General features: G+C 51.3%; 9 protein-coding genes across 9 annotated transcripts; 4 read left to right on the top strand and 5 right to left on the bottom strand.

Annotated features, from left to right (window-relative positions):
• Positions 1–818: 818 nt before the first annotated feature.
• On the bottom strand, positions 819–2,439 carry GT037_010519 (uncharacterized protein; the record flags this gene model as incomplete). Its single annotated transcript, XM_038935566.1, has 3 exons — positions 819–1,958; positions 2,025–2,129; positions 2,179–2,439. The coding sequence occupies 3 exons, from the start codon at positions 2,437–2,439 to the stop codon at positions 819–821; spliced, it is 1,506 nt and encodes a 501-aa protein (XP_038781816.1).
• Positions 2,440–3,878: 1,439 nt separating this feature from the next.
• Positions 3,879–5,316, top strand: GT037_010518 (cyclin-like protein; the record flags this gene model as incomplete). Its single annotated transcript, XM_038935565.1, has 2 exons — positions 3,879–4,322; positions 4,414–5,316. Coding segments are annotated over 2 exons (1,347 nt in total), but the record flags the coding sequence as incomplete, so codon positions are not given.
• Positions 5,317–5,753: 437 nt separating this feature from the next.
• Positions 5,754–10,604, bottom strand: GT037_010517 (26s protease regulatory subunit 6b; the record flags this gene model as incomplete). The annotated part of the gene is made up of 7 exons (XM_038935564.1): positions 5,754–5,821; positions 5,878–7,287; positions 7,335–7,389; positions 7,490–8,052; positions 8,966–9,124; positions 9,176–10,247; positions 10,344–10,604. Coding segments are annotated over 7 exons (3,588 nt in total), but the record flags the coding sequence as incomplete, so codon positions are not given.
• A 548-nt stretch (positions 10,605–11,152) lies between these two features.
• On the top strand, positions 11,153–11,946 carry GT037_010516 (ubiquitin-conjugating enzyme e2-24 kda; the record flags this gene model as incomplete). The annotated part of the gene is made up of 2 exons (XM_038935563.1): positions 11,153–11,413; positions 11,467–11,946. The coding sequence occupies 2 exons, from the start codon at positions 11,153–11,155 to the stop codon at positions 11,944–11,946; spliced, it is 741 nt and encodes a 246-aa protein (XP_038781813.1).
• A 358-nt stretch (positions 11,947–12,304) lies between these two features.
• GT037_010515 (uncharacterized protein) lies at positions 12,305–12,807 on the bottom strand (the record flags this gene model as incomplete). Its single annotated transcript, XM_038935562.1, has 2 exons — positions 12,305–12,450; positions 12,534–12,807. 2 exons carry the CDS (start codon positions 12,805–12,807, stop codon positions 12,305–12,307), a joined length of 420 nt encoding a protein of 139 aa, XP_038781812.1.
• A 931-nt stretch (positions 12,808–13,738) lies between these two features.
• Positions 13,739–15,814, bottom strand: GT037_010514 (uncharacterized protein; the record flags this gene model as incomplete). The annotated part of the gene is made up of 1 exon (XM_038935561.1): positions 13,739–15,814. The coding sequence occupies one exon, from the start codon at positions 15,812–15,814 to the stop codon at positions 13,739–13,741; it is 2,076 nt and encodes a 691-aa protein (XP_038781811.1).
• Positions 15,815–16,548: 734 nt separating this feature from the next.
• On the top strand, positions 16,549–18,255 carry GT037_010513 (uncharacterized protein; the record flags this gene model as incomplete). The annotated part of the gene is made up of 1 exon (XM_038935560.1): positions 16,549–18,255. One exon carries the CDS (start codon positions 16,549–16,551, stop codon positions 18,253–18,255), a length of 1,707 nt encoding a protein of 568 aa, XP_038781810.1.
• A 146-nt stretch (positions 18,256–18,401) lies between these two features.
• GT037_010512 (uncharacterized protein) lies at positions 18,402–19,241 on the bottom strand (the record flags this gene model as incomplete). The annotated part of the gene is made up of 2 exons (XM_038935559.1): positions 18,402–19,054; positions 19,106–19,241. 2 exons carry the CDS (start codon positions 19,239–19,241, stop codon positions 18,402–18,404), a joined length of 789 nt encoding a protein of 262 aa, XP_038781809.1.
• Positions 19,242–20,395: 1,154 nt separating this feature from the next.
• GT037_010511 (uncharacterized protein) lies at positions 20,396–21,874 on the top strand (the record flags this gene model as incomplete). Its single annotated transcript, XM_038935558.1, has 2 exons — positions 20,396–20,504; positions 20,898–21,874. The coding sequence occupies 2 exons, from the start codon at positions 20,396–20,398 to the stop codon at positions 21,872–21,874; spliced, it is 1,086 nt and encodes a 361-aa protein (XP_038781808.1).
• Positions 21,875–22,182: the final 308 nt, after the last annotated feature.

Below are 22,182 nucleotides of genomic sequence, written 5' to 3'. Positions count from 1 at the left end.
GATATAGCGGTTTTTGGTGTTCATATCTTTGTGCAGAGATAAGAGCAATAAGCCGTGGCGGAAGATTTTAGGTCCACCCCTCAGCGCCGGACCATAGTGCGGTCCTAACAACATTTACAAAGAGCACGCTAAAAGCTCATATGATGTTCGTCCAGTATTTTTGGGATCTTGAAACATGGTTGAGTAGAAGCCTGAGCCGTCGAAGGTGTAGTAACTTTTTAAGATTCGGTCGCTCACACCACCATGGCTTGAGTTGGTCTCTTTCTTTGGTACCTGTGCCTTGACATGTTCTCCGAGTCCAACATCACACCATCTTCACCATCGCTGCGAGCTAGACCGGCCATAACCCAGGTCATTTAGCCTTTTTGTCCTGCAGCGAGTCGACTCCATATGAAAAGTCTCCGAAATGTTTTAAGAATATGAACTAGGTTATGAGATAATGTTATGAAAACTCCAAAACAGGAAACCTTGTACCATTGTAGGAAATGACGAGGTTTGAGGAGGGAAGCGGAACAGGCCATGGTTTGATGTTGTGAAGTTTTGGTATTATGTGGAAAATGGTTGGTATATAAGGGGGAAGAATGGTGGGGCCAGCGTATGGTTTTATACACTTTGTAGTACCAAGCTCAGAATCCGTGCTCAATCTGTACGATAGTGTCAGCCTCAAAACAATCTCAAAGAACATCCGTGTTGTCACAAAAAGCTGATACCACGCAGTCATGGGGACACTAGGGGACTTGTTTGAATCTTTCATTATTCTTCATTACCATTCAGCGCTTTTACCGCGCGAGGTATCTATCATTATCCACCACATGGCTCTAGTACTTGTTCCAGTACTGACCGCGACCCCTCCTCTTGCCCTTGACATCGGCCTGCTTGACAACAAAGACACCACGGTCAATGGTGTTGATGACAACGTAACCAGATTCAAAGGTGTAGGCGGACCAGGTACCGGCGTCCCAGAGAGCGTCACCGCCGCCGGGCTTGACATCATCCGGAGGGTAGACATCGAAGTAGGCAATCTCCTTGACCTTGGAGCCGTCAGGGAACTTGGGGATGCTGGAGACGTCAAGAATACGGAGACCAGCCTGGTAGTTGGACTGGTAGTCAAGACCGTCGTAGACGTATTGGTTGTGGTCGACAGAGCGCGTGGTAGTCTTGTAGTAGCCGGTGACGACGGGCTTCTCAAGGTTCTGAATGTCCCAAATGTAGGTCACAGCGAAACCATCTTTGGCGGGACTGTCAACAGCAGTGCGGTTGGGGTCGATTTGGCCCTCGTCAAGCTCATCGTCCATAACGATGTGAGTTTGCCAGTAGGGGTCGAGAACCCAACCCTGATGGGTGTAGGAAGCTCCGACGTAGGGTGTGCGAGAGATGATGGCACCAGCGTTACCGAAACCCTTCTTGTTGGTGACGTCGTAGATGGTCAGGGTGTCCTCGTTGTAACCGTAGCAGATGTCACGGCCGTAGTACTTCTTGTGAGGTCCACGGTAGACAATGCATTGAGCGTCATGAGTGTAGCCGTCCTGGCCGTTGCAACCCTCAACGTAAGGCTTGGTGGGGTCGTCCATGTTGATGAACATGGGTCCACCAGCACAGGTGTCGTTACGACCGGGACGACCGCCAGCACCGCAGGCAACGGCATAGTTCTTCTCTTCGTTGGCGACGACAGTGTGGGTGCGGCCCTTGATACCCTGGTTGATGTCGACAAGGGCAGTGTCCTTCTTGATGTCGAAAGTGTAAGGCTTCTTGGGAGAGAGTTTGAGCAGCTTCTTCAGATCAAAGACCTGGACGTGGTGACCAACACCCTCGGAACCAACAATGAGGCTGTCACGAACGACCTTGATCTCACGCCAAATAACGGAGTCGTTGTTGGCGGGAAGGCGTCCAAGGTACTCCAACTGACCATCCTTGGTAACTTCGGAGAAAGAAGCACCGTAAGTCTGACCGATGGCAATCTAATTGGAATTAGTTTTGGTTCGCTTTTATCCAGAGGATAATTCGGTGTAACAGGGATTACTTACGAAGTCACGGCCCTTGTGCGACCAACCCCACGAGCCACTTCCCTCGCCAATGGCATCACCGAGCTCCTCGTGCGTCTTGAAGTCGTACAGGTCGATGTTCTTGCACTGTGCTAGTGTTAATTGGGAACCGTTTTATCGAGATGATCTTTCTTACCTTGTAGGTTTGGTCGGCATCTCCCTTGACAGCCTCAACACGGCCGTGCTTGCACTCAATCTTGTTCTTGTTGGAGCGCTTGTGGGAGAAGCCATTCCAGCGCTTGCTGTCGTAGTTACCAGCAGCACGTTGCTTAGCCCATGCCATCTCCTTGCCGGACATCATGAGGTCCATGACCTCTCCAGAGGCATATTGCTGGTGGGTAAAGCCATGAGCGGCGACCAAAGGCAGCAAAGCCGTGGTGATAGTAGCCCACTTCATCTTTGCGAACAAGACTGCGGATTGACGGTTGGCAGTTGATGATGATCCGAGAACCTGGGAGCAGGTTACAACACTTTATATATCCTCCCCTCTCTGCACCACCCTCTCGGAAGCACCGACCTGCCATGATGCCGTCGCGTGCAGGACGCCGTAGATGACTATCATGAGCAGACCTTCCTATCGCAGGTACTCCGAAAAGTTAGTATAAGCAACCAAGGCCGTATAGAAGCAACGACAGCGGCCGTTGTATGCAGCAAGGTCCTGGGCGAATCTTGGTGAAGTCTTGGGCGTGATTTTTGCAGGCAATCGTTCATGTACGCCGAGAATAGTGTGATGCTTGGCAAGCATTCCGCCTTGGATTCGAGCATGGGAGCATGGAACTACGGCTGGTGTACCCCAGTATACTGCAGGGCATGCTGGTCGAGGCCATGGCGGGGCTACACAAACGCAGTGCAACCTAGGGTGGGATCTTCTCGAGCGGAGATGGGGATTGGTAGATAGCGTAGCCTAAAGAGGAAGCTGCTTTGGTTGCCAAGAATGACTGGACCCCATGCGCGCCACGACCAAATAACCGTGAGGAGCTTTGAACCTGACTATTGATTCTAGAGAAGGTGGTGAACTGGATGGTGTAAGCCGATGATAGACTTTAGCCGGATCAATGCTGTGCGTGGATACACGAGGACATTCCAGGCAAACTTCCGTCAAGAGTATGCTGCGTGTCAGATGTCGCCATTCCGATGCTCAAGAGTGTGCTTGAATCCGACTAAAAATGGAAAACCTCGCTCTCTCGGTCTATGCGGTAGGCAACGGAATGCAAAAGAACGGAAGTGAAGTTGAACCGAAGCGCGCCTATCGGCAGACGTTCACCCAGGCACCAAGGTCCTTATCTCGACTAATACGAATTCTGGGAAACCGAAAGGGCGATCTCCACGGTTGGTCTTGGCATATCACTCGTTGAGTCGAGCAGCATAGGTAGCGGAGATGAGGCGGAGTATGTGGTGGCGACTGGCAGAAGAAGGAAACCGATGTGGCCAGGAGCGCGGGAGGGACAGCTTCTTGTAGCATACTCCTCCAGTGCCCTCTGAGCATGATTGAGGTATACTTTGAGCACAATTGAGGGTATTCTAGAAGACCTACATATTGACAGGGTCATTGGCGCAGCGCATGACGCGCCGCATGCTTCGCGTACTTCCAAGCTCTAGTAACTTGACAGGACCACGGTCATGGTACTGCCATGCCTTTGTGCCTAGGTGATGGACAGGTACCGCCAAGATCTAGCAAGACGGTCATCTGGAATATTCGAATCTTGGAGAAAGCTCAAGTAGATGAAATATTTAATGTTATCAGGCAGAAGAGGGTAAAGGATGCGATGCTGAAGGACCGAAAGGCAGAGCGGAACGAAGGCGCGCGAGGCGCCTCGGCTGGACTTGCCATGCAGTCGCGACATCACGTCCCTTCTCATCACCCAAATCCCGGTGCCACGCTCCCAGCCCCAGCTTCGGCCAATCACCACGACCATGCAGCTCACCGAAGACGACATCTATCGCAGCTCTACGCAGTTTAGGAATTGGTCTTTCACCGCGCCACAACTAGCCGCCCAGCGGCTGAAGATCAACGTTCAAGCCACCGAGCGCGTCAAAGCGAATGTTGCGCGTTTACGAGCCCAGCGCGGCAACGACGCCGTAGACAACGATACTTTGGGATCTGGCATAGATAAGGAGAATGGGAGTGGAACTAGCGGAACCAACACTCCAGATGGGCGAATGCAAAGCGTAACAGATATAAACTGTCTCACCGCAGAGGAGGAACTGAAGATAGTAAACGAATTCTGCGAACGCGCAGTCGCCCTGGGGAACCATTACAGCTTCCCCTTGAACGTCGTCGTATGTCTAACTACACTTGTCCTGCTCTTTATACGCCTCCAGCACTTCATACTAGGAAGTATAAGAGAGATGGTCACTAACGCACCACCAGTCAACATGTATCCAATTCCTCCGCCGCTTCTACCTCTACAACTCTCCCATGACCTACCACGTTAACAACATCCTCCGCACAATAATGTTTCTCGCCACCAAAGTCGAACTCTTCCCCATTCACGTCTCGCAGTACGCTGAAGGCGCCGGCCGCAACGTGACCGCCGAAGACGTCCTCGCCCCCGAATACATCATCGTCCAGAGTCTCCGCTACAATCTCGACGTCCGGCATCCATTCCGGGCTATCAAGGCCGGCCACATGGAAATGCTGGAGATGGCGCATGGGAAATACCAGGGGCCGGCGCAGGGACTAGGATCGAAGGAGGTCCAGGCTAAGATTTGTTCTGTGCCGGTAAAGGTAGGGGGTCCGGCGATGAAGATGCCCGAGAAGAAGGTCGAGGAGAGGATACACAATGCGTATGGTGTGGCGACTAACACGCTCCGCACTATTGCCGTGTTGACAGATGCGTACTTCCTGTACACGCCCTCTCAGATCTGGTTGTCCGCCCATCTCCTCGCCGATGAACCGCTCACGTTGTTCTACCTATCGCTCAAAGTGCCAACGTCTAATCCGGTTTACGACAAACTCCTGAGCACATTGCGGAAATGCGCGTCTCTTATCTCGAGCCACCGTCTTTACATCAACAATACACTACCAGCGCCAGAGCGGGAAGCGAGGGACGGGAAGCATAAGGCAGAAATCAAAACGCTAATGCAGAAGCTCAAGAATTGCCGTGATCCAGACAAGGCCGATCTGGTCAAGTTGAATCAGGCGCAGAAGAGGGACGCAGTGCAGGGCGATGCACTAGAGGAGAGTAAGGCCAAGAGGAGAAAACTGGCGAGGGAAGGGTACGAGAAGGAGTCTGATGCTTTCTGGGGGCCTGAGCTCAAGAAGGCGGAGTAGTGCGGTCGTGATGGTCAAGGATATGCATATAAATTTGGCGTTCACTCGTATTAGGCGACATTGGGTGGCGTTAGGGGTGTTCCTAGAGATACCAGTGTCCTCGTCAAGCGAGTAGCACAAGGAGTTCCAAGAGGGTAAACAAAATTATTTCACATTCTTGCTAATCTGGCTATGCAAGATTCCAGATCGAAGGCCGTGGCGTGCTGCCTCCCATTACCAATTACCCCGTCATGTTAATAAACCGACGTCTAACCAGCACTATGCCTTTTGAAAGCCTTTGCATGCCCCCAATCATTAATCCGTCGCGTCTATAAACCGACGCCTACCCAATGTCTCACCAGGTTCGTGGATATTCGACCAGATCGATGCCACCAAATGCCCACACCGTAGCAAACCACCCAAATCTCGCCTTGGATTCCGTCCGGAGACTCCTCGTGTTAATCAACAATGCGTTCAGCGTGATTCTTCAAAAACTTGTAAGGAATCCTCTCCCTCCGAGGCGCACCTGTTCGGTTTAGCATCAGTTACCACGCCCGTAAGGAGACGTGTTGCCTGTCCTACTCTGCGCAACACCATTCCTCGGGTCTCTTCGGCTGCCGTTTGGAAACATTGGCGCCACCGGCGCGATGCTTGCTGGTTTCTTCGCTCCTAGGACAGAGTTGCCGAGATGTTTGCTGGGAGATTTGCCAGTATAGTTGCCGAACATGCCGCCATTGCTAGTACCCGGACGTCCGATCTTTCCAGAGGAATTGCTCGTTTTGTTGGCTTTCTCCTGCGCTTCATCTTTCTTACGGCCCTCAAGTAGAGCCTTCATCGACTCGAGGGCCTTGCGGTGCTTCTCCGGGACCTTGCTCATGTCGTTCTCGAAGGTAGTCAGGATGTGAGCCTCGCGCTCCTTATACTTCTTTTCGAGTTCGACGATGGTGTAGCTAGAGATGTCGCGCTGCTTCTTCTTCCTAGGTTGAGGCGTTGAAGCGGAAGTCGGGTCTGCGGTCGGGCCATCTTGTAGTTGTGTTGTTTGTTGATTGAGCTCTGAGTGGGAATCGGTCTCTTCTGCAGAATAGGCCTTGGTGCTGGTCGCGTGCTGTGTAGTCTTAGGAGTAGCTTTACCGACGGGCGGCTCTTCGTTACGCTTTCTTTCAACAGAGGATGAGTACGCCTCACGAGATCCTGATCGTAATGTAATGAGGGGACGATCTTCAGCATCGTCGTCGTCGATGTGCTGCTCTGTAATCTTATTCACATGATAAGCGTGCTCCTGGCCTCCAACGTGGGTTTCTGCCATATGGTGTGAGCCAGGTCGACAAACTTTGCTGGGATCTTCGGTCGTGAGGGCCAGATCGGGATCCCCAGGAGGTACTTGGTCGTCTGAGTATTCCGTGCCGTCACCTTGTTCAGCAATGCCCTCTTGCACCTGCGCCGCTTTGTTAGCAGTGGTGTCGCCAGCTTGATTAGAGTTACCAACTCCTCCCTGTCCCAAGACAGGCACATGAGTTTCGAAGAGACTCCCATGATGATCAACGTCGTCGTCTTCGCAGTCCTTGTAACGCTCCTGGTCGCGCCTCCCGTTACGATCTTGGGTCCCATGCTCATCTGTACCGTCCCGAGAAGGTCCACTAAAGTCGTACCTGTATTTAGGCGGGGCTCGATCAACGTGCTGACCAAAAGACTCGTCGAAATCCTGGAGGACTCCTTTGAGATCGACGATCGCCTTGTGAAGATCCGGAAAGTCGCTACCGCAAGCCGTATAGATTGTGATCACGTTCCAGGACGCGAGCATCAAGTTGTTAAAGTTGGGGAATGCTGTATTGACAACGGAGTTGAACAAATCTACTTTGACGTGGCTCGGAATTGTGTCGAAGGTCTTGCGCTTCGCATCTTCAGGAATTGCATCGAGACCAACGCATTTGCGCTTGTTGGAGACATGTTGAACGATCTCCTCATTTGGTGCTCGCTTGCGTGACTTCGTTACTACCATTTCGTCAGTGCTGTATTATCATAATGACTAAAATAATTACCACGAGTAAGAGTCCGGTCCTGCTTAGCCTTCGCTGGATCGAGCCTTGTGAGTGTCTGTACCGAGTCAGCAGGAAGTACTTGGTCCATGCAACTCATGTTGGAACAGATGTCTGCAGGAGATCTGGCAAAGGTCATAACATGTGGACGAACCTACCTCTCCTTCATGAAACAAAACTGGCGCCTGGTTAGGCATGTTGTAAGCGGTCCGCCTAGCCTCGTTGATCTTGTTCATCCTCGTAAAGATAGCCTGGAATTTTTCTTTAAACATTGGTACCATAGTCCTAGCAATGAAGCCATGAATAGGTTGAGAGTCGAGCACGTTTTCATCTTGTGGCAAAGGATCCTCAGTCTGCATCTGGATCTGGCCATTCTCTACCACCAGGTAAACGCGGTATATGGAGTTGTGCTCTTCCGGTAGTTGAACATTTCCGAGATCGAAATGTGTGGCTTCTTCTTTGAGTGTGACCAAGGCCAGTTCAGGCTTGATGATACCGTTCACTTTGGTGTAAGTAGGTGGCTCATCGTTACTGATACCCTCAAGGAACAAATCCAGGTGGTGCGGATCATGAAAGCGAAGTTGGTCGCGGAGAATGAGCGCGCGCTTCTGAGGCTTATTGAGCGAGATGAAGGTAGGTGCCTCGATCTCCATAGCGAATGAAATGTAGAGGTCGTGTATAGTGGAAGCAGTCGTATTCTCTTGGGAGGCACTGAGCGCAACTGCCCCGAAGGCGGCGATAACGTAAGGTCGTCAATCCAGAATCCAAATTTGACTGGATATTGTGGTGGGGGAGACAAGATATCGAATTGGGTTTGGTAAGCGGTTTTATATCCCTGGGGAGACGAGCTAGTACCGGTCTCTCACTTTCACGGACTGTCCTGCTAGCCCTTCTACCTAAGTAAAGGCAGTGATACCACGAATGCTGAGGGTTTTAGTACGTTACATCTCCGCTGAGATTTACCTATGTGATGTGTCGCTAATGTGATGACGCTCCTTCCCAATACTGAAAGACCATAACTCAATCAGGACTGTGCGATAAGGAAGACAAGAATATATGACCAACCGAAGCCTCTTGCTACCCAGTTGGGCAGATCCGTTCAGAGAAGCCAAAGAAGATAGCGCAACATGGCGAGAAAGACTGTGAGAGATATGCGGCGAGGTGACTTCCCTTAACCCAGATCGGATGACACAAGCGGTGTACGGTCACGACTGGGATCAGGAACATAGAAGGAAGGTGCTACTTACTAGGCAACTTGGAAAGCTTTAGTACGACAGCGAGGAACCGTCAATGGTGTAGATGCGTCAAATAGCTAGGCCTGGGGTTGTTGTAGTTGCCAGTCCATGACAGTTCTAGCAAAAGGACAAAGTCTCATTGTCGACAGGCTCACGAAAACATCACAACAGAAAGAAAGATTTGACTGACTGTGAGTACTGTAAACCTGACATGATTAGGTCGTTCATACGTGCAACTTCTACTGATACACTTGCAAATAGCTCTTGAGTGTTGAAGATGATATCAGACCTCGCATGCTTCCTACATTTACAAATACAAGCCCTCGGGTTCACCCTCAGTCTTCGTCTTAAGAACACGCTCCCTTGCAGTACGGAAGTCCTCCATGTTGACCCGCATACGACGCTCGCGGAGCGCCATGAGACCAGCCTCGGAGCAGATGGCCTTGATGTCGGCACCGGAAAGATCGTCCTTCTGGTTGATGAACTCGTCAAGATCGACATCCTCGTTGAGTGACATCTTGGAAGTGTGGAGAGTAAAGATCTTCTTCTTGGTGGTTTCTGCGTTGTGGTCAGCATCTGTAAATTTTTGCAATATATTGTGAAACTCACGGTCGGGGTTCTCGAAGAGAATCTTTCGGTCAATACGACCAGGACGAATAAGGGCGGGGTCGAGCGTCTCGATCTTGTTGGTGGCCATGATGACCTTGACGTCTCCACGATCATCGAAACCGTCCAGCTGGTTAAGCAGCTCCAACATAGTTCGCTGAATCTCACGCTCACCACCAGATGTTGACTCGTAACGCTTGGTACCGATAGCGTCGATTTCGTCGATGAAGACGATGGAAGGCGCGTTCTCGGCGGCGGTCTGGAAGAGCTGTCGCACTAGCCTGGGTCCGTCTCCAAGGTACTTTTGAATCAGCTCACTACCCACGATACGCAGGAAAGTTGCGCTGGTCTGGTTGGCGACGGCCTTTGCAAGAAGCGTCTTTCCGGTACCTGGCGCACCATAGAGAATGACACCCTTCGGCGGCTTGATACCCATCTCCTCGTACAGCTCCGGATGTAACAAAGGCAGCTCAACAGCCTCTCGTACCTCCTGAATTTGTTGCTCTAAACCACCAATATCCGCGTACGACTCTGTTGGTGCCTTGTCAAGTTTCATGACTGACACTATCGGGTCGGCATCGTCTGTGAGCACACCGACTACTGAAACGGACTTGTGGTGCAATAGAATGCTCGCCCCGGGCTCTAGCAGGTCCTTGTCAACGAAAGACATGATGGAGACGTAGTATTCGGGGCCGGTGGCGCTAGATACGATGGCGTGGTCGTCGTCGATGAGTTCCTCCAGGTTGCCGACACCCATGGGGCTGCCTCGCATGTCGTCGACGCGCGAGCGCTCATCAGCGTTTCGGTCTTCGCCGTCCCCTGCGTTGGCAGCAGCAGGCGCGTTGCCTTCCTTGACCGCCTTTGCCTTGCGGAGGCGCTCCTGGTTCTCGACGTACTCCTCCTCTAACAAGAGGTGATCGTGGATTCGCTGCATTCGGAGGTACCGTAGCTTGCATCGCGCAGTCGGGTAGACGGTCGGGAGCTTCGCGGCGGCACTGGGACCAGCGGCCTTCTTCTTCTTCCTGCCGATGCGGGTTGTGGGTTGTGGCGGTGGCTCGTACTTTGGCTTCTCCTTCTGCAGACGCCGTTGTTAGTGTCTGTGAGGTGCGGTGAGGCGACAGATAGCGGACTCCCGAGAGCCATCATTCCGTGTATTCTGGACAGCACATACCTTGTCCTTCTTGTTTTTATCGTCTCCTGGAGGTCCGCCGCCTCCAGCACTCGATTGCTGGTTACCCTGTATGTCTTTAGCATGTTGCCGTGGTGGCTTCCGATGAGAGGCGATCTTACCATGACACGCGATCAGGTGAGGGAAGGCGAACCGGGCGCTCGACAGTATAAGAAGATTAGAGGAGAGGTTACCACAGCGAGAGTGGTGGTAGAGGCGATGGGGGCAGTGAGGCGGTGGTTGTTTGTAAGAGGTGTTGATGCGCTGATTCCGAAGCTCGTGGATGTCGGAGGATCGGGGTTAGCGCCGTGTGGCGTCACTGCCTCGAACCGCTGGAAGCCTCACCATTCCACCTCCATAGAACATCAGACACGTCAGGCCCGGTCCGATAGCTATACACTTCTCACTGAGCAACTTATTCCACGCTAACTTCTCCTTCCCCCAAAAGCTTCTCCAAAACTCAAGTATATTTCACTCTCTGAGCTCTGACCCCGCCGGTGAGCCACTCCAGAGCTCCCCACGCGGGCTAAGAGGTACTCTCTATCGCAAAAGCTACCAAGACTAGAGTAAGTCTAACCCCGTTACAGTCGCTGTTCAGGTGAAGCAAGAAGCCTTTTTTCCTCCTCAGACCCCCAAGACTCTGTATGACACATCCCCGCACCACAACTTAGTGGAGCCCGGATCACGTTGCGGAGCCTCAGGCTGACCTGTCTACCCAGAAGCAACTTGGTTGCGCCCTTCTGTTGCCTGATTCCGATACTTATACAACCGCGCCCCCTTCGATTTCAAGCTCTCGGTCATCATCCACCACAATGACTTCCAACCGTAATCGGCGCATCGCCAAGGAGATTGCCGACATCCACAACGATCAGCACTCCAAGATCGTCGTCGAACCGGCAGGCAACGGGGAAGACCTAACACATCTACGCGGTCAGTTCTTCGGACCGCCTGACACACCATACGAGGGAGCTACCTACCATGTCGACATCCGGATCCCGAGCGAATACCCCTTCCGTCCACCGCTGATGAAGTTCGAGACCAAGATCTGGCACCCTAATGTCAGCTCACAGACGGTGAGGAACAAGCAAAGTTCCAAGGCACGCTTCAAGATAGCTAACAGCACTAGGGCGCCATCTGTCTAGACACGCTCTCCTCGCAATGGTCGCCGGTTCTGACCATCAAGTCCGCTCTGATCTCGCTCCAATCTCTCCTCAGCACACCCGAACCGAAAGACCCACAAGACGCAGAAGTCGCTGGAATGCTCATCCGCAACCCAGCTGAGTTCGAACACAAGGCACGCGAGTGGGCAGTCACGTATGCTGGTGCGCCCAAGAAGGAGATTGCTGAGGGTAGTGGGGGTGCCACCGCTGCGTCCATCAAAAAGAAGGCCCAACAGGCGAAGCAGAACGAAGAGAAGTCAAAACTCGCCGCATACAAGGGCTACAACAAGGACCTGGTCGACCGCTTTGTCGCCATGGGCTTCGATGTCGAAGCTGTTGTTGCTTCGTTTGAGTACGTCGGTATCGATCGTATGGGCGGCGAGGACTACGAGCTAGAAGAGGCCTACATGGGAGACATCACTGCCCGGCTGTTTGGCGAAGCGTAGTAGTCTACTGACATGTTCTCATTTAATCAACCAGCACTTTGCTGACTAGGGTCTATTCTTAAAGTGGAAGCGGGATGAGGACCACCATTCTATGACGGAGCATAGGCGTTCCTCCTTGGCAAACTATTCAAGTCTTTCGATTCATTGCAGACGGCGTAATGTCATGGGTTATCACGAGGGTGTGGTGTACATGAGATCATGGGAATAGTAAAGCAAAGCGCTCTTCGTGAGTAGCCAAAGTAGTTTCAATTGAACTTGTTACATTAAACCTCTAGTTCGTTGTGTCGTTTTGTGATATGTACAGTCATGTCTTCCTTTTGTATTTACAGGTCCACTGCGGATGTTCATGTTGCAGTGCTTAAGCAATGGCGCGGGTGGCATCGAAAATGGCGTTACCCTTGTAGCTCCTGCCAGCGCCGCCGGGCTGCATAGTTTGCGTAAGGGGAGCCTCGCCGAAGACGGTCATGGGGTTGGGCTTCTCGATGTTCTGCTGAACCTTGACAGCTGTTTTGTTGTTAGCATATTGTTCGGAAGAACACACATCCTGGTACTTTAAATCCTGGACGCTCGGAGGAGAGGACACTTACTTGTGCCATCGTACTCGTAAGAGAAAGTGTTGGGCTCGCAGCTCTCTGTCTCCTTGGCCCCGTCGGCACCAGGGATGAACTCGTACTTGCAGACGGTGCGAATAACGTCGTCGCCAGCATAGGCGTCGGAAGCAAAATCAGCGAGGACGGTGCGCGACTTATAGCCGTTGGCGGCGCTGTTGCTCTCAATGGTGACGTTCCAGGCACCAAGGTCGGAAGCGGCATTGGCAGCGGTCGCCGCAGCAAGAGCGAAGAGAGCGGTGGTGAACTGCATGTTGATGGTTGGTTGGGAGGGTTGTTGTTGGTGGTAATTTTGGTCAGTATAAGATGAGATTGATTTGATATTGACCTTCAAAAAGTGATGTCGACGACCTCTTATATAAACTCACTACTTCGTATCAAGACGTCAAGGGCGGTCTAAGAGACGTCACGTATACCCACCGCCTCCTGCACCGCCTCGTGTTGGAACCCTAGCATGGGCCTAGGATCTAGACAGTGCGCTCGTATAGAGCGCTACCACTGACATTGGCTAAGCGTTTTACCGTTGTGTTTGTGTTCATCCATGCATAGATGCAGCGGTGGTAAGCTCAGAGGAGCAAGAAAAGCCGACCCACCGGAGCGGATCGCTGCTGGGGTCCGGATGCCGTGGAGATACGATAGTAGACAAGACGGTGTAGACAGTTAGTCTGGTGCTCACTCGCAACTGCGTAGCATTCGTAGGCGGTCAGCTGTAGGGCCGGCTAACCTGCTCCCAGTAGTCTCCATCTATGCTCGTTTGCTCTACCACGATTTACAGTCTTCTCTCACAGACATTTATTCCGATGGGCAGTCGTGCCATCACCGAAATCTGCTCGCCCGCCAATACATATCGGATGATCTTCACATTGGCGATTGAGATGATTACTCATGGACAACTATCAACAGTACCTCGGTGAGGTAGGTGGAGATGAAAATCTCCGAGCTAGGCTGTGCGCGGAAGTGGCGCCGCATCATGCGTTACTAAATGGGGAAACGACGGGTGTGCCGGACAACACCCATGGCATGCAGGAACACGAAGATTGCGGGTAGAACATGCAGGAAACTTTGGCATATCCCCGCAAACACCCCTATTCGGTCATTAGCTGCAGGAATGTGTATGAAGAGCACCAGGACAATGTTTCCGACTATTGAACATTATTGAACTATGTATAGTTCTTGATATCCTACTACCTGCCTACGAGCACCCTCCCGCTCTTGCGTGTCTCCGTCGCGTAGTTGCGCTTTTCTCCTGTCACAAGCAGCTGGATGTGGCCCTTTACTGTAGGCGCATACTTGACGCTTGCTCCTTGCTCAACACTGAAAGCTTCGCATGCGGGCTTGCTGTTCAAGATCCACTGTGCGGTGAGCTTGACGCCTGGATCCCACCGTCCAACACTTGCAGTAACCTCTTGGCCCACCTTAGCCTTCTTATCCTGGATGCTAGGATCGGCTTGTCGCTTGACAGCAGCTTTCCGTCCACCATACTTGATGACATCTTCCCACACATTTCCACGGGTAGACGGTGCAGTGGCAGAATGAGAAAGCGGCGAAGGACCATCAGGAGCGTGATCCTTGACCCATCGGTCTACCAACTCGAGGTAATCCCAAATCTCGCGGGCTTGGTAGTTACCACCATGAGGCTTCTCAGGTAGGATTGTGACATTGGCCCAACCAGCTCCTCCAACGGCATCGGTACGCTTCTGGAACTCCATGACACCTTCGTTAAGGAAGTAGTTGTCCCAGGTCCCTACGTAGACGAAGATACGTCCAGCGAGGGCGGCACCGAGGTTGCGGGAAGAGTTGAAGTTGGTAACGACGTAGTCGCTAAGATCGAACGGCTTCCAGTGCTCAACAGCCTCGGGATATATCTCACCAGTAACCTTGTCCCAGGGCTCGAGAGGATAGTTGTTGTAACCCTGGACACCGAAGACGGCATTCCAGACATCCCATTGATTGAATGAGCGTGACGACGTGCCGAAGGTCAGTTCCCAGTGGTTTTCTTGCGCGACAGTGGCAAGAATCACCTCCGTTCCATTAGTGTGGGTGCGGATACTGGGTACAGAGCTACCATTCGCGCGCGTGTATGCATTGGCAGCACTGTAGAGCTCGATATCTTGGTGACGGTGGAAGTCAAGAGAGTCGGGGTAGGAGGAAAAGCAGACACCAAAAAGATCTGGACGGTAGATGACGTTGGCAATCGACTCCCAACCACCGGTTGAACCTCCATCCTGTACGCGTGCGTAGGGTGCGCGAATAGTGTTGAAGGTGTCTTCGAGATGAGGAATGAGCTCCTCGTTGATAGCATCACCATAAGGACCCAAGTTTGCTGTGTTGACAGCATAGGAGTCGTCGTAGTAAGGAGCTTCATGACGGAATGTTACCATGATGAACTTGGGTGCTGGTCGCTCTGCAGTGGTGTTGGTTGCAGGAATAATACCAGCATCCCAGGCTGCCGTAAATTTCTCATCGTCGCCGTAGTTGTAAGCACCTTCTCCGGCTGGCCAGTGGCCTTGGTTGTAAATGACAGGGTATCGTGTCTTCTTATCGTTGGCGTCGTAACCAGCAGGAAGTACTATGTTGGCTCCAACGTACATGTCGCGACCCCAAAACTTGCTCAACTTCTTGCTTCGGATCTTGACATGCTTGAGTGTGTCTGTGTCTTCGTAGTTGCCCTGGTTGCATCCGCCGCTCTCCTTGCCAGCGAAATTCTCCACAGCAGTGATGTTGTTGAAAGTTAGTTCGAGAGTTTGCCCACTTCCCGATATCTCAATGTCTTGGAGCGTTGTGATCAAGCTTCCGTATCCATTGACATTAGGCGCGCCATCGCCACATGGAAAACGGACAGAAACTTTCGAACCGTCGCTCCTCGTGACTGTCTCGTAGCGAGTGAGAAAGGCTTGCACACTGTAGGTACCCGGATCGATGTCACTCAAGCTAACATTTGGCCAGCCATATACACCGGTAGCAGTACCGTCGTTGTTTCCGCCAGAGAGAGTGACTGGTTGCTTTGGGCCAAAGTCGTATACATTCTTTCCAAAGATTTTGTTCGGAGAAGAGGTGACATCGGTATCATCGAGAGGATCGGTTCCGTTGGGGGCGAACATCAACACAATGCGACCATTAGTGGGTGCATCCAGAAGACCATTTGCGACAGAGAGCTTGACACTGAGACTAGTGTCATTGTCACGTTGGGCGTAATGATTGTTGGTGGGGACAGCCGACGCGCCCAAGGCGAGTGAAACGAGATAGAAGGTCTTCAACATCTTGTTTGTATGAACTGTCGTCCAACTCAGTCAAATGCAAGACAATCCTGTCAATTGTGCTTAACCAGACTGCCAGTGGGACGATAAGCTTTTTGATATGAGTCGAAGCTTTGACTGGTGAGTGGTGAAGACTCTAGCTCGTGGTGTACTAACCGAAAAAAGAAGGCGCAAAAGATAGTATAGCCTTATACGGTATGAAAAGATAAGTACCCGCATACAAGGCTTCTCCCAAGCCACGAAATGATGGTTGTTATCATACATCTCGCGAGTTTTCAGACCGAAATTTAACAGAGGTAGAACCGTGGTGGTGGTAGCGTGATTCCGGCATACTGGTTTCTGGTTTCGCTTGCGCAGGAACGCGCACGTTATCTCTGGAATTTACGAGGGATTCGACCATGTATGTATGGTAATCGGCAGTTCTCCAAGTTCGATTGAGATTGTTGGGATACTGTGCGCGCATCTCAAACTCCAACCAGGATCCAGTGGCTAACCGGATTGGGTGAGCAGCATTAGGCATTTGTGCTCCACTCTAAAGTGAAGAGGTCTTCGTATTGATTATGAGTTGATAAAATCTAGGGTTAATGATCTGGTTTCAAGGCAGAGGGATCGGGATGTTGTAGTCAGAGGATAGACTATGGGAAGTACTTTCTTGACGTCACCACTCTTGGGTGTCATGTGCGTACCGTACTCTTCACGTAGCTTCTTCACCAAACGCTCAAAGCAACACAAACAAAATGACCAAAGTTATCTTCAATCATGCGAAACTCGGTGCGATAAGGTGTATTCGAGAAACAAATAGCTCGATTGTGAAGATCTTAGGTCTGCCATATGGTAAGATTCCCCAACGATTCTCGCGGGCAGAGCTGTCAGAAAGGCTGTCTGATGGCGAAAGCAAACGGTACCACGATGGAGTGTTCGACGCGACAAGACCAGGAGCATCCAGCATCCAGCCGTGGGGTAGCGTCAAGTCCGATGCATCTAACATCCCGTTACCGATCGATAACCTACCAGAAGACGAAGAGCAATCAGAGGATTGCTTAAACCTCTCCATACACTTGCCAAAGGGATTTGTCGATGGGAGTGGAAAGATGCGTCCAGGTGCAAAGTTACCAGTCCTTGTCTTCATCCATGGTGGCGCATACTTTCTCGGTTCCGCGAATAGACCATACTACAACCCGGAGAACCTTGTGCGGCATGCTATTGAGCACAAGAAGCCTATCCTCTTCGTAGGTATCAATTATCGACTTGGTGCGCTAGGCTTTTGGCACTCAAATCGTGCTGGGGATCTGGTACCGGAAAACAATGGTCTCCACGACCAGAACATGGCGTTTGAATGGTTACGCGAGAATATCGAAGGATTTGGTGGAGATGTCGACAATGTTACAGTCATTGGACAAAGCGCAGGTGGCGAAAGTATCTCGGTGCAGGCGATGCGTAGGCCGTTGTTCAAGCGTGCGATCATGTTCTCTGGAACGCCCATTACTATGCCGGCAATGACGCATGACGAGCATCATGATAACTTTCTCAAGTACGCCGAGAAGCTGGATATTCGTATCAAAGAAGACGATGGTAGTGAGAGGGATACTGAAGCTATTGCTAGAGATGTAATTGGCGTCGACGTATCGAAGATTCGAGATCTGGCCTGGGTTGGGTTACCGTGCACGAACAGCGAGTTTTTCCCATTCGAACGACCGACGATAGACTTGGCTAGGAAGGGAAAAGTTGCTCCTCCAGACTGGAGAGAGTGGGCGAAACCTGTTGAAGCCCAAATAGTCGGATCCACCACATACGACGGCGGTATCTCCTACAATATGATGAAGAATGATTCCGGCCGCAAGAACCATGCTGAGGCCTTTCATCGCATCGCTGTGGACGTTCTGTCTTCGGGACATGGCGCGGAGTTAATGGACATCTACGGCATCGAAGGTGTTGCTGATGATGCGGACGCGCTCCAGCGTATCTGTCTTTTCGAAAGCGACATAGGTTTCTTTGCTGCCGCACTTAGCATTGCGGAGAGTGATCTGATCAAAGATACCTATTTCCATGTGTTTGACCTCCCAGACCCTTTCCCGGGACCGATCCGTGAGCGCGGTGCTTTTGCAACCCATACTTTTGACATCGCAACACTACTTGGTGGTGTGCATGAAGATCGTTTGCCCTCGCATTATCGACCTGTGATTGCCCAATGGCGCAACTCGATCCTGGATTTCGTGGTTAGAGGAACGCCACCTTGTGCAAGATTTGTTGGAAGTGATGGGGAGAGGCGAGGCTTGATGGTCAGTGAAGATGGAGTCAGAGAGGTCGGCAGCGAAGCTTGGATGGAAAATGAGGAGAAGAGAAGGAAGAGATTGTTCAAGCTGGCTCAGAGAGTTGACGCTGATACTGGGCTGGATATTCTCTGGGTGGACATCTGTAGGCGCTTCTTGATGCGTGGGGAGTGAACGAAGAGAGTCGCGGGAATGGTGCAGACCCAGGACAGTGCCCAGCGTTTTGGCATCTTGTCATTCCGGAGTATTCGATGTGTGTCTGGTAACCTATCATAAGAGATTAATAAAATTCAGGAGTTTTATTTCGTAACAAAACATACCTAGGGACCTTCCTGCCTATCCTTAAGAATGCTAGCACCTTTCGTCTTGCACTTTGACAGTGGTCTGATTGGCTTTCTGACAACTTTCGGCGCAATCACGCAAGGAACAGATGTTTCTGGGTCGTCATACTCATCGCTTGTCTCGCCTTCATCGTCTTGGTCAGTGTTACTACCATCGCTGTTGTCATCAGATGCCTCCACGTTCAGGTCCCAGCCGCCCGACTCAGCGAGCTCACCTTCCAGCAAATCAAGTTGAGAGCTGGATATCTTAGGCACTTGATCTGCTGATGATAAAACTCGCGGCTCAGACACGTGTTCTTCCATGCCGTTGATGCTGACATCATCTGAGTTGTATGGATGGTAGCTGGGTGCCCATGAGCTGCACTCAGACGGCGAAGACTGTACCAACGGTGTAGCCGGAAGTTTCCCAGGGGTAAGATTGCTGATTGAGGCACGCAGGGCGCCCATGTCCTCCATAGCCTTGTCGTATTTCTCTTCTAGTGCCGCTATGCGAGCTTCATGCTGGTGCACCATGTCGATGGCTTCCTCAAGTTGGCTCTCGCGCGCCGCCATGCACCTCTCAATGATCTCCACCTCGTGTCGTACACCCTCTCTCACGAGCTCCTGCAGCTCTTCCTTGGTCATGCCGATCTCTGGTATAAGTCAGACCTTTCACCTGGAGAGGAATAGTTGCGGTGACCTACCTGGGCTTGACTTGGTGGCCATGCCGTACGCTTTGAAACCGGAGAACACAACAAACATAGCAAAGCCCATGACGAGGGCGAAGGTGAGGAGACCGCTCTGAGGCTCGTAGTATCTTGGTGGGAGGTAGGGTTCCATTTCAGTGTTGGCGAGTGAAGGTGTGTTCGTGGAGATGAGTGTGTAGTAGTTTGGGTAAGCTGCTGTTGTAAATATTGCAAGAGTTGGTTCTGAATACGAGAAGAGGTTTGAGGGAGAGCGTTTGAGTTGACAACGTTGTCAATATGAAGGGCAAAGGGGCGCACAAATATTGGTGATAAAGTTCACCTTCACTCTAGCAAACACCTGCTCACCTTGTCTGTATGCAGCACGATAGGCCTTGGAATACCACCAAACACCATGACTAACTCGCCAACTTTGAGTGCTGTGTCCAAATACGTCACCGTCGACTGAGAGCATGGGCTCGGACACCGTTTTAATCAACCTCGCCTTCTCAAGGCATAGTGTCAGGTCGTTCAACTCAGACGTTCCGGATCTAGCGGAGGCTCAATCTGAAAATGCGGAGAATCGAAGCTTTCGACAAAGACTATCTCAGAAACGAACTGTGACGACTAGAAACGAAAAGACCTTCGGGGCATGCCACTACGGTTGACGCTCGGGTGTAATGATCGTTGTGATTGGAACTTAAGTTCTCGATATTACTAGCCTGCTCTTCGTGTTTCACTGAGGTTAGACAGATCCAAGAGGTTCATGTGACAAAGTGATGCCGCTGGGTTTACAACGGGGACATTTTACGCGTCGCGCTATCATGACTCGTATAACGCCATCCGAGACGCTTCGCGACGCGTCGGACATCCACGTGGAGCTCTTTTCCCTCACCAACCAGCTATCCCCAATATGTCCTATCGCTTGATGTTATACAACTATGCCGAAACCACGTCTGAAATGTGGACACGATGGATGTTCTATGATGATCGATCTTAGCACGAATTAGTTCCCATTTCCACTCGCTGGTAATATTTGAAGCTACCTAGCTATGCGTGGTAAGATGAAAGTGCCCCTCAAAGCTTTGCCTCAAACTCTTCTATAACAAGAAGCAACGCTTCGCGAGACCACACGGTTTACTCAGCATACCAACAATTGATACTGGGACAGATTCCATCGCGTATCATAACGTCCCGGCAGATCAACTCTGCCCTGTCACGTTCCGCTCCAAGGTCTCATCATGTAACAGTGTAATCATGGCGCCTGCATACTACTGCCGAGCGAGAGCTTCCTGCAACAACAGAGCGCCTATGTACAAAGCAAGCGGCCCCGAGTCGCCTACAACGTCTAGCTGTTCGAGCCACCTCTTGATCGATTGCACTGTGTCTCAGCTGACATCTGGAGATGCCAAACTCAAAGGTAGAAAAGACGACCATCAAGAGGCTGCTGAAGAGTCCAAGACGTTCTAGAAGAAACTTCGAACAGAAGGCCGCGCTTTTTTCAGACCTGTTTGCAGATATACATTGGTCGGCTATAGACTGATCTGAGATCATAGAATCAGCTACACCAACCACGAACGACACCAAACAACCATGAATACCAATTCTCAAGCCTTTCTGCCCTTTGATGTCCGAGTATATCATCGGTCTCGTTACCCCGCATTCCGATAGCATGTCGAACTCATATCTCACTTCCTTGACGTGTCCGGACTAGCGTTGTGAACCTCACCGTGAATTGATATCACTGTATCTTTTCGGCCTCACCACCTCCACGTCTCTTTACCTCTGGACATCCAAAACATCCCGAAATTAGCTATAATCAACATGAGCTACTCCAGAAAGCGTTTCCCGCTGGATACCTCGCAAGAGCAAATGCAATATCCTGATCGTATTGAGAGATGGCTAGAGAAGTTAGAGAGTAGAGGCTCCGAGACAGATGAAAACGAAGGCCACCGAATTACCCAAGATGAGATACGGGTTTTGGAACCGACGACTCCAATAAGGCAAATAAGCGCACGTCTGACACGGGATGAAGTTTCGCCCACTGATACTACGTTCTCAGAGTCGAGCATTTTCGATAGGCCTCTCCGCAAAGGCTTGTTTAGCAGCCCAACTCCGAGATATGAGACACGAGATGACGATTCCGATACCACGAGCATCGGTAGTGACGATTGGGAGCTAGCAACCAAGACTGGACGCCCAGCTGAGCGGCCTGTGCCACCCAACTTTTCTCTACCACCGAGCGTGCCATCACCCAGTCTCGACTTCTCCGTTTCGATTTCGGATGCGGATACCGGTGAGCCTACTACTGTTCTTGGTCCCAAAGCTCCATCGCCTCTTTCGACACAAGAGCCAAACGAGCCGCGTCCTGTTTGGATTACCTCTTGCCTCCAATGCATACTCGCTGGCCTCCCATGCTCAAGGACCTATCCATCCTGTAACAGGTGCAAGCGGAACGACTGCGCTGATGAATGTCTACTCCATCGCCGGTGTTTCGTTTCCGAAAGTCTTGATCTCACCGAAGTAGGACGCTGCAAGATTCCCATTCTGCTCAAGGTGAAAGGCGAGAAGGACGAAACCTGGAAGCGGAAGGCCGAATTGGCTGAGGATCTGTGCAAGGAGTGGGTTGCGGAACAAGAAAAGAGGAACTGGGTGTTGCCAGACATCGACAGTCCGAGAGGTGGATGGCGCAGCCGCCAGGGCAAGGTCAAGAAAGAGATGATGTTACATCCTGGTGAAGGGATTGGACGTCTGTCGTTCTGTAAATTGATCGTCGACTCAGATGCTTGAGAGCGCTTGGAGACCTCTAAATTTGTCGACGTTGCCTTCATCGCGAACCTTTTGGTCGCATGTCTTTTCAAGCCTTCATTGTAGCATCGGAGGATGGCATGTGATCAATGGGAAGGCTCCTCGTTCAATGGTGAACAATGTGTATCGGATATGAGATGTTATATAGCGGCACCGTCCAGCGCAAGGCTCCGTATCAGCAATTTCGGGTTATATTGCAGACGAAGAAATACTACCCGTATATACAATGCTTATGAGTGCATTCGCACTGTACTACTTTATCACTCAGTGTCTGTAAGATGATCTCCGGA

The sequence above is a fragment of the Alternaria burnsii genome, assembly GCF_013036055.1.
Source record: "Alternaria burnsii strain CBS107.38 chromosome Unknown 756, whole genome shotgun sequence".
NCBI classification, from domain to species: Eukaryota; Fungi; Ascomycota; class Dothideomycetes; order Pleosporales; family Pleosporaceae; genus Alternaria; species Alternaria burnsii.
The sequence above is the reverse complement of the archived record's forward strand: the minus strand, read 5'-3'. Positions and strand labels throughout refer to the sequence as shown.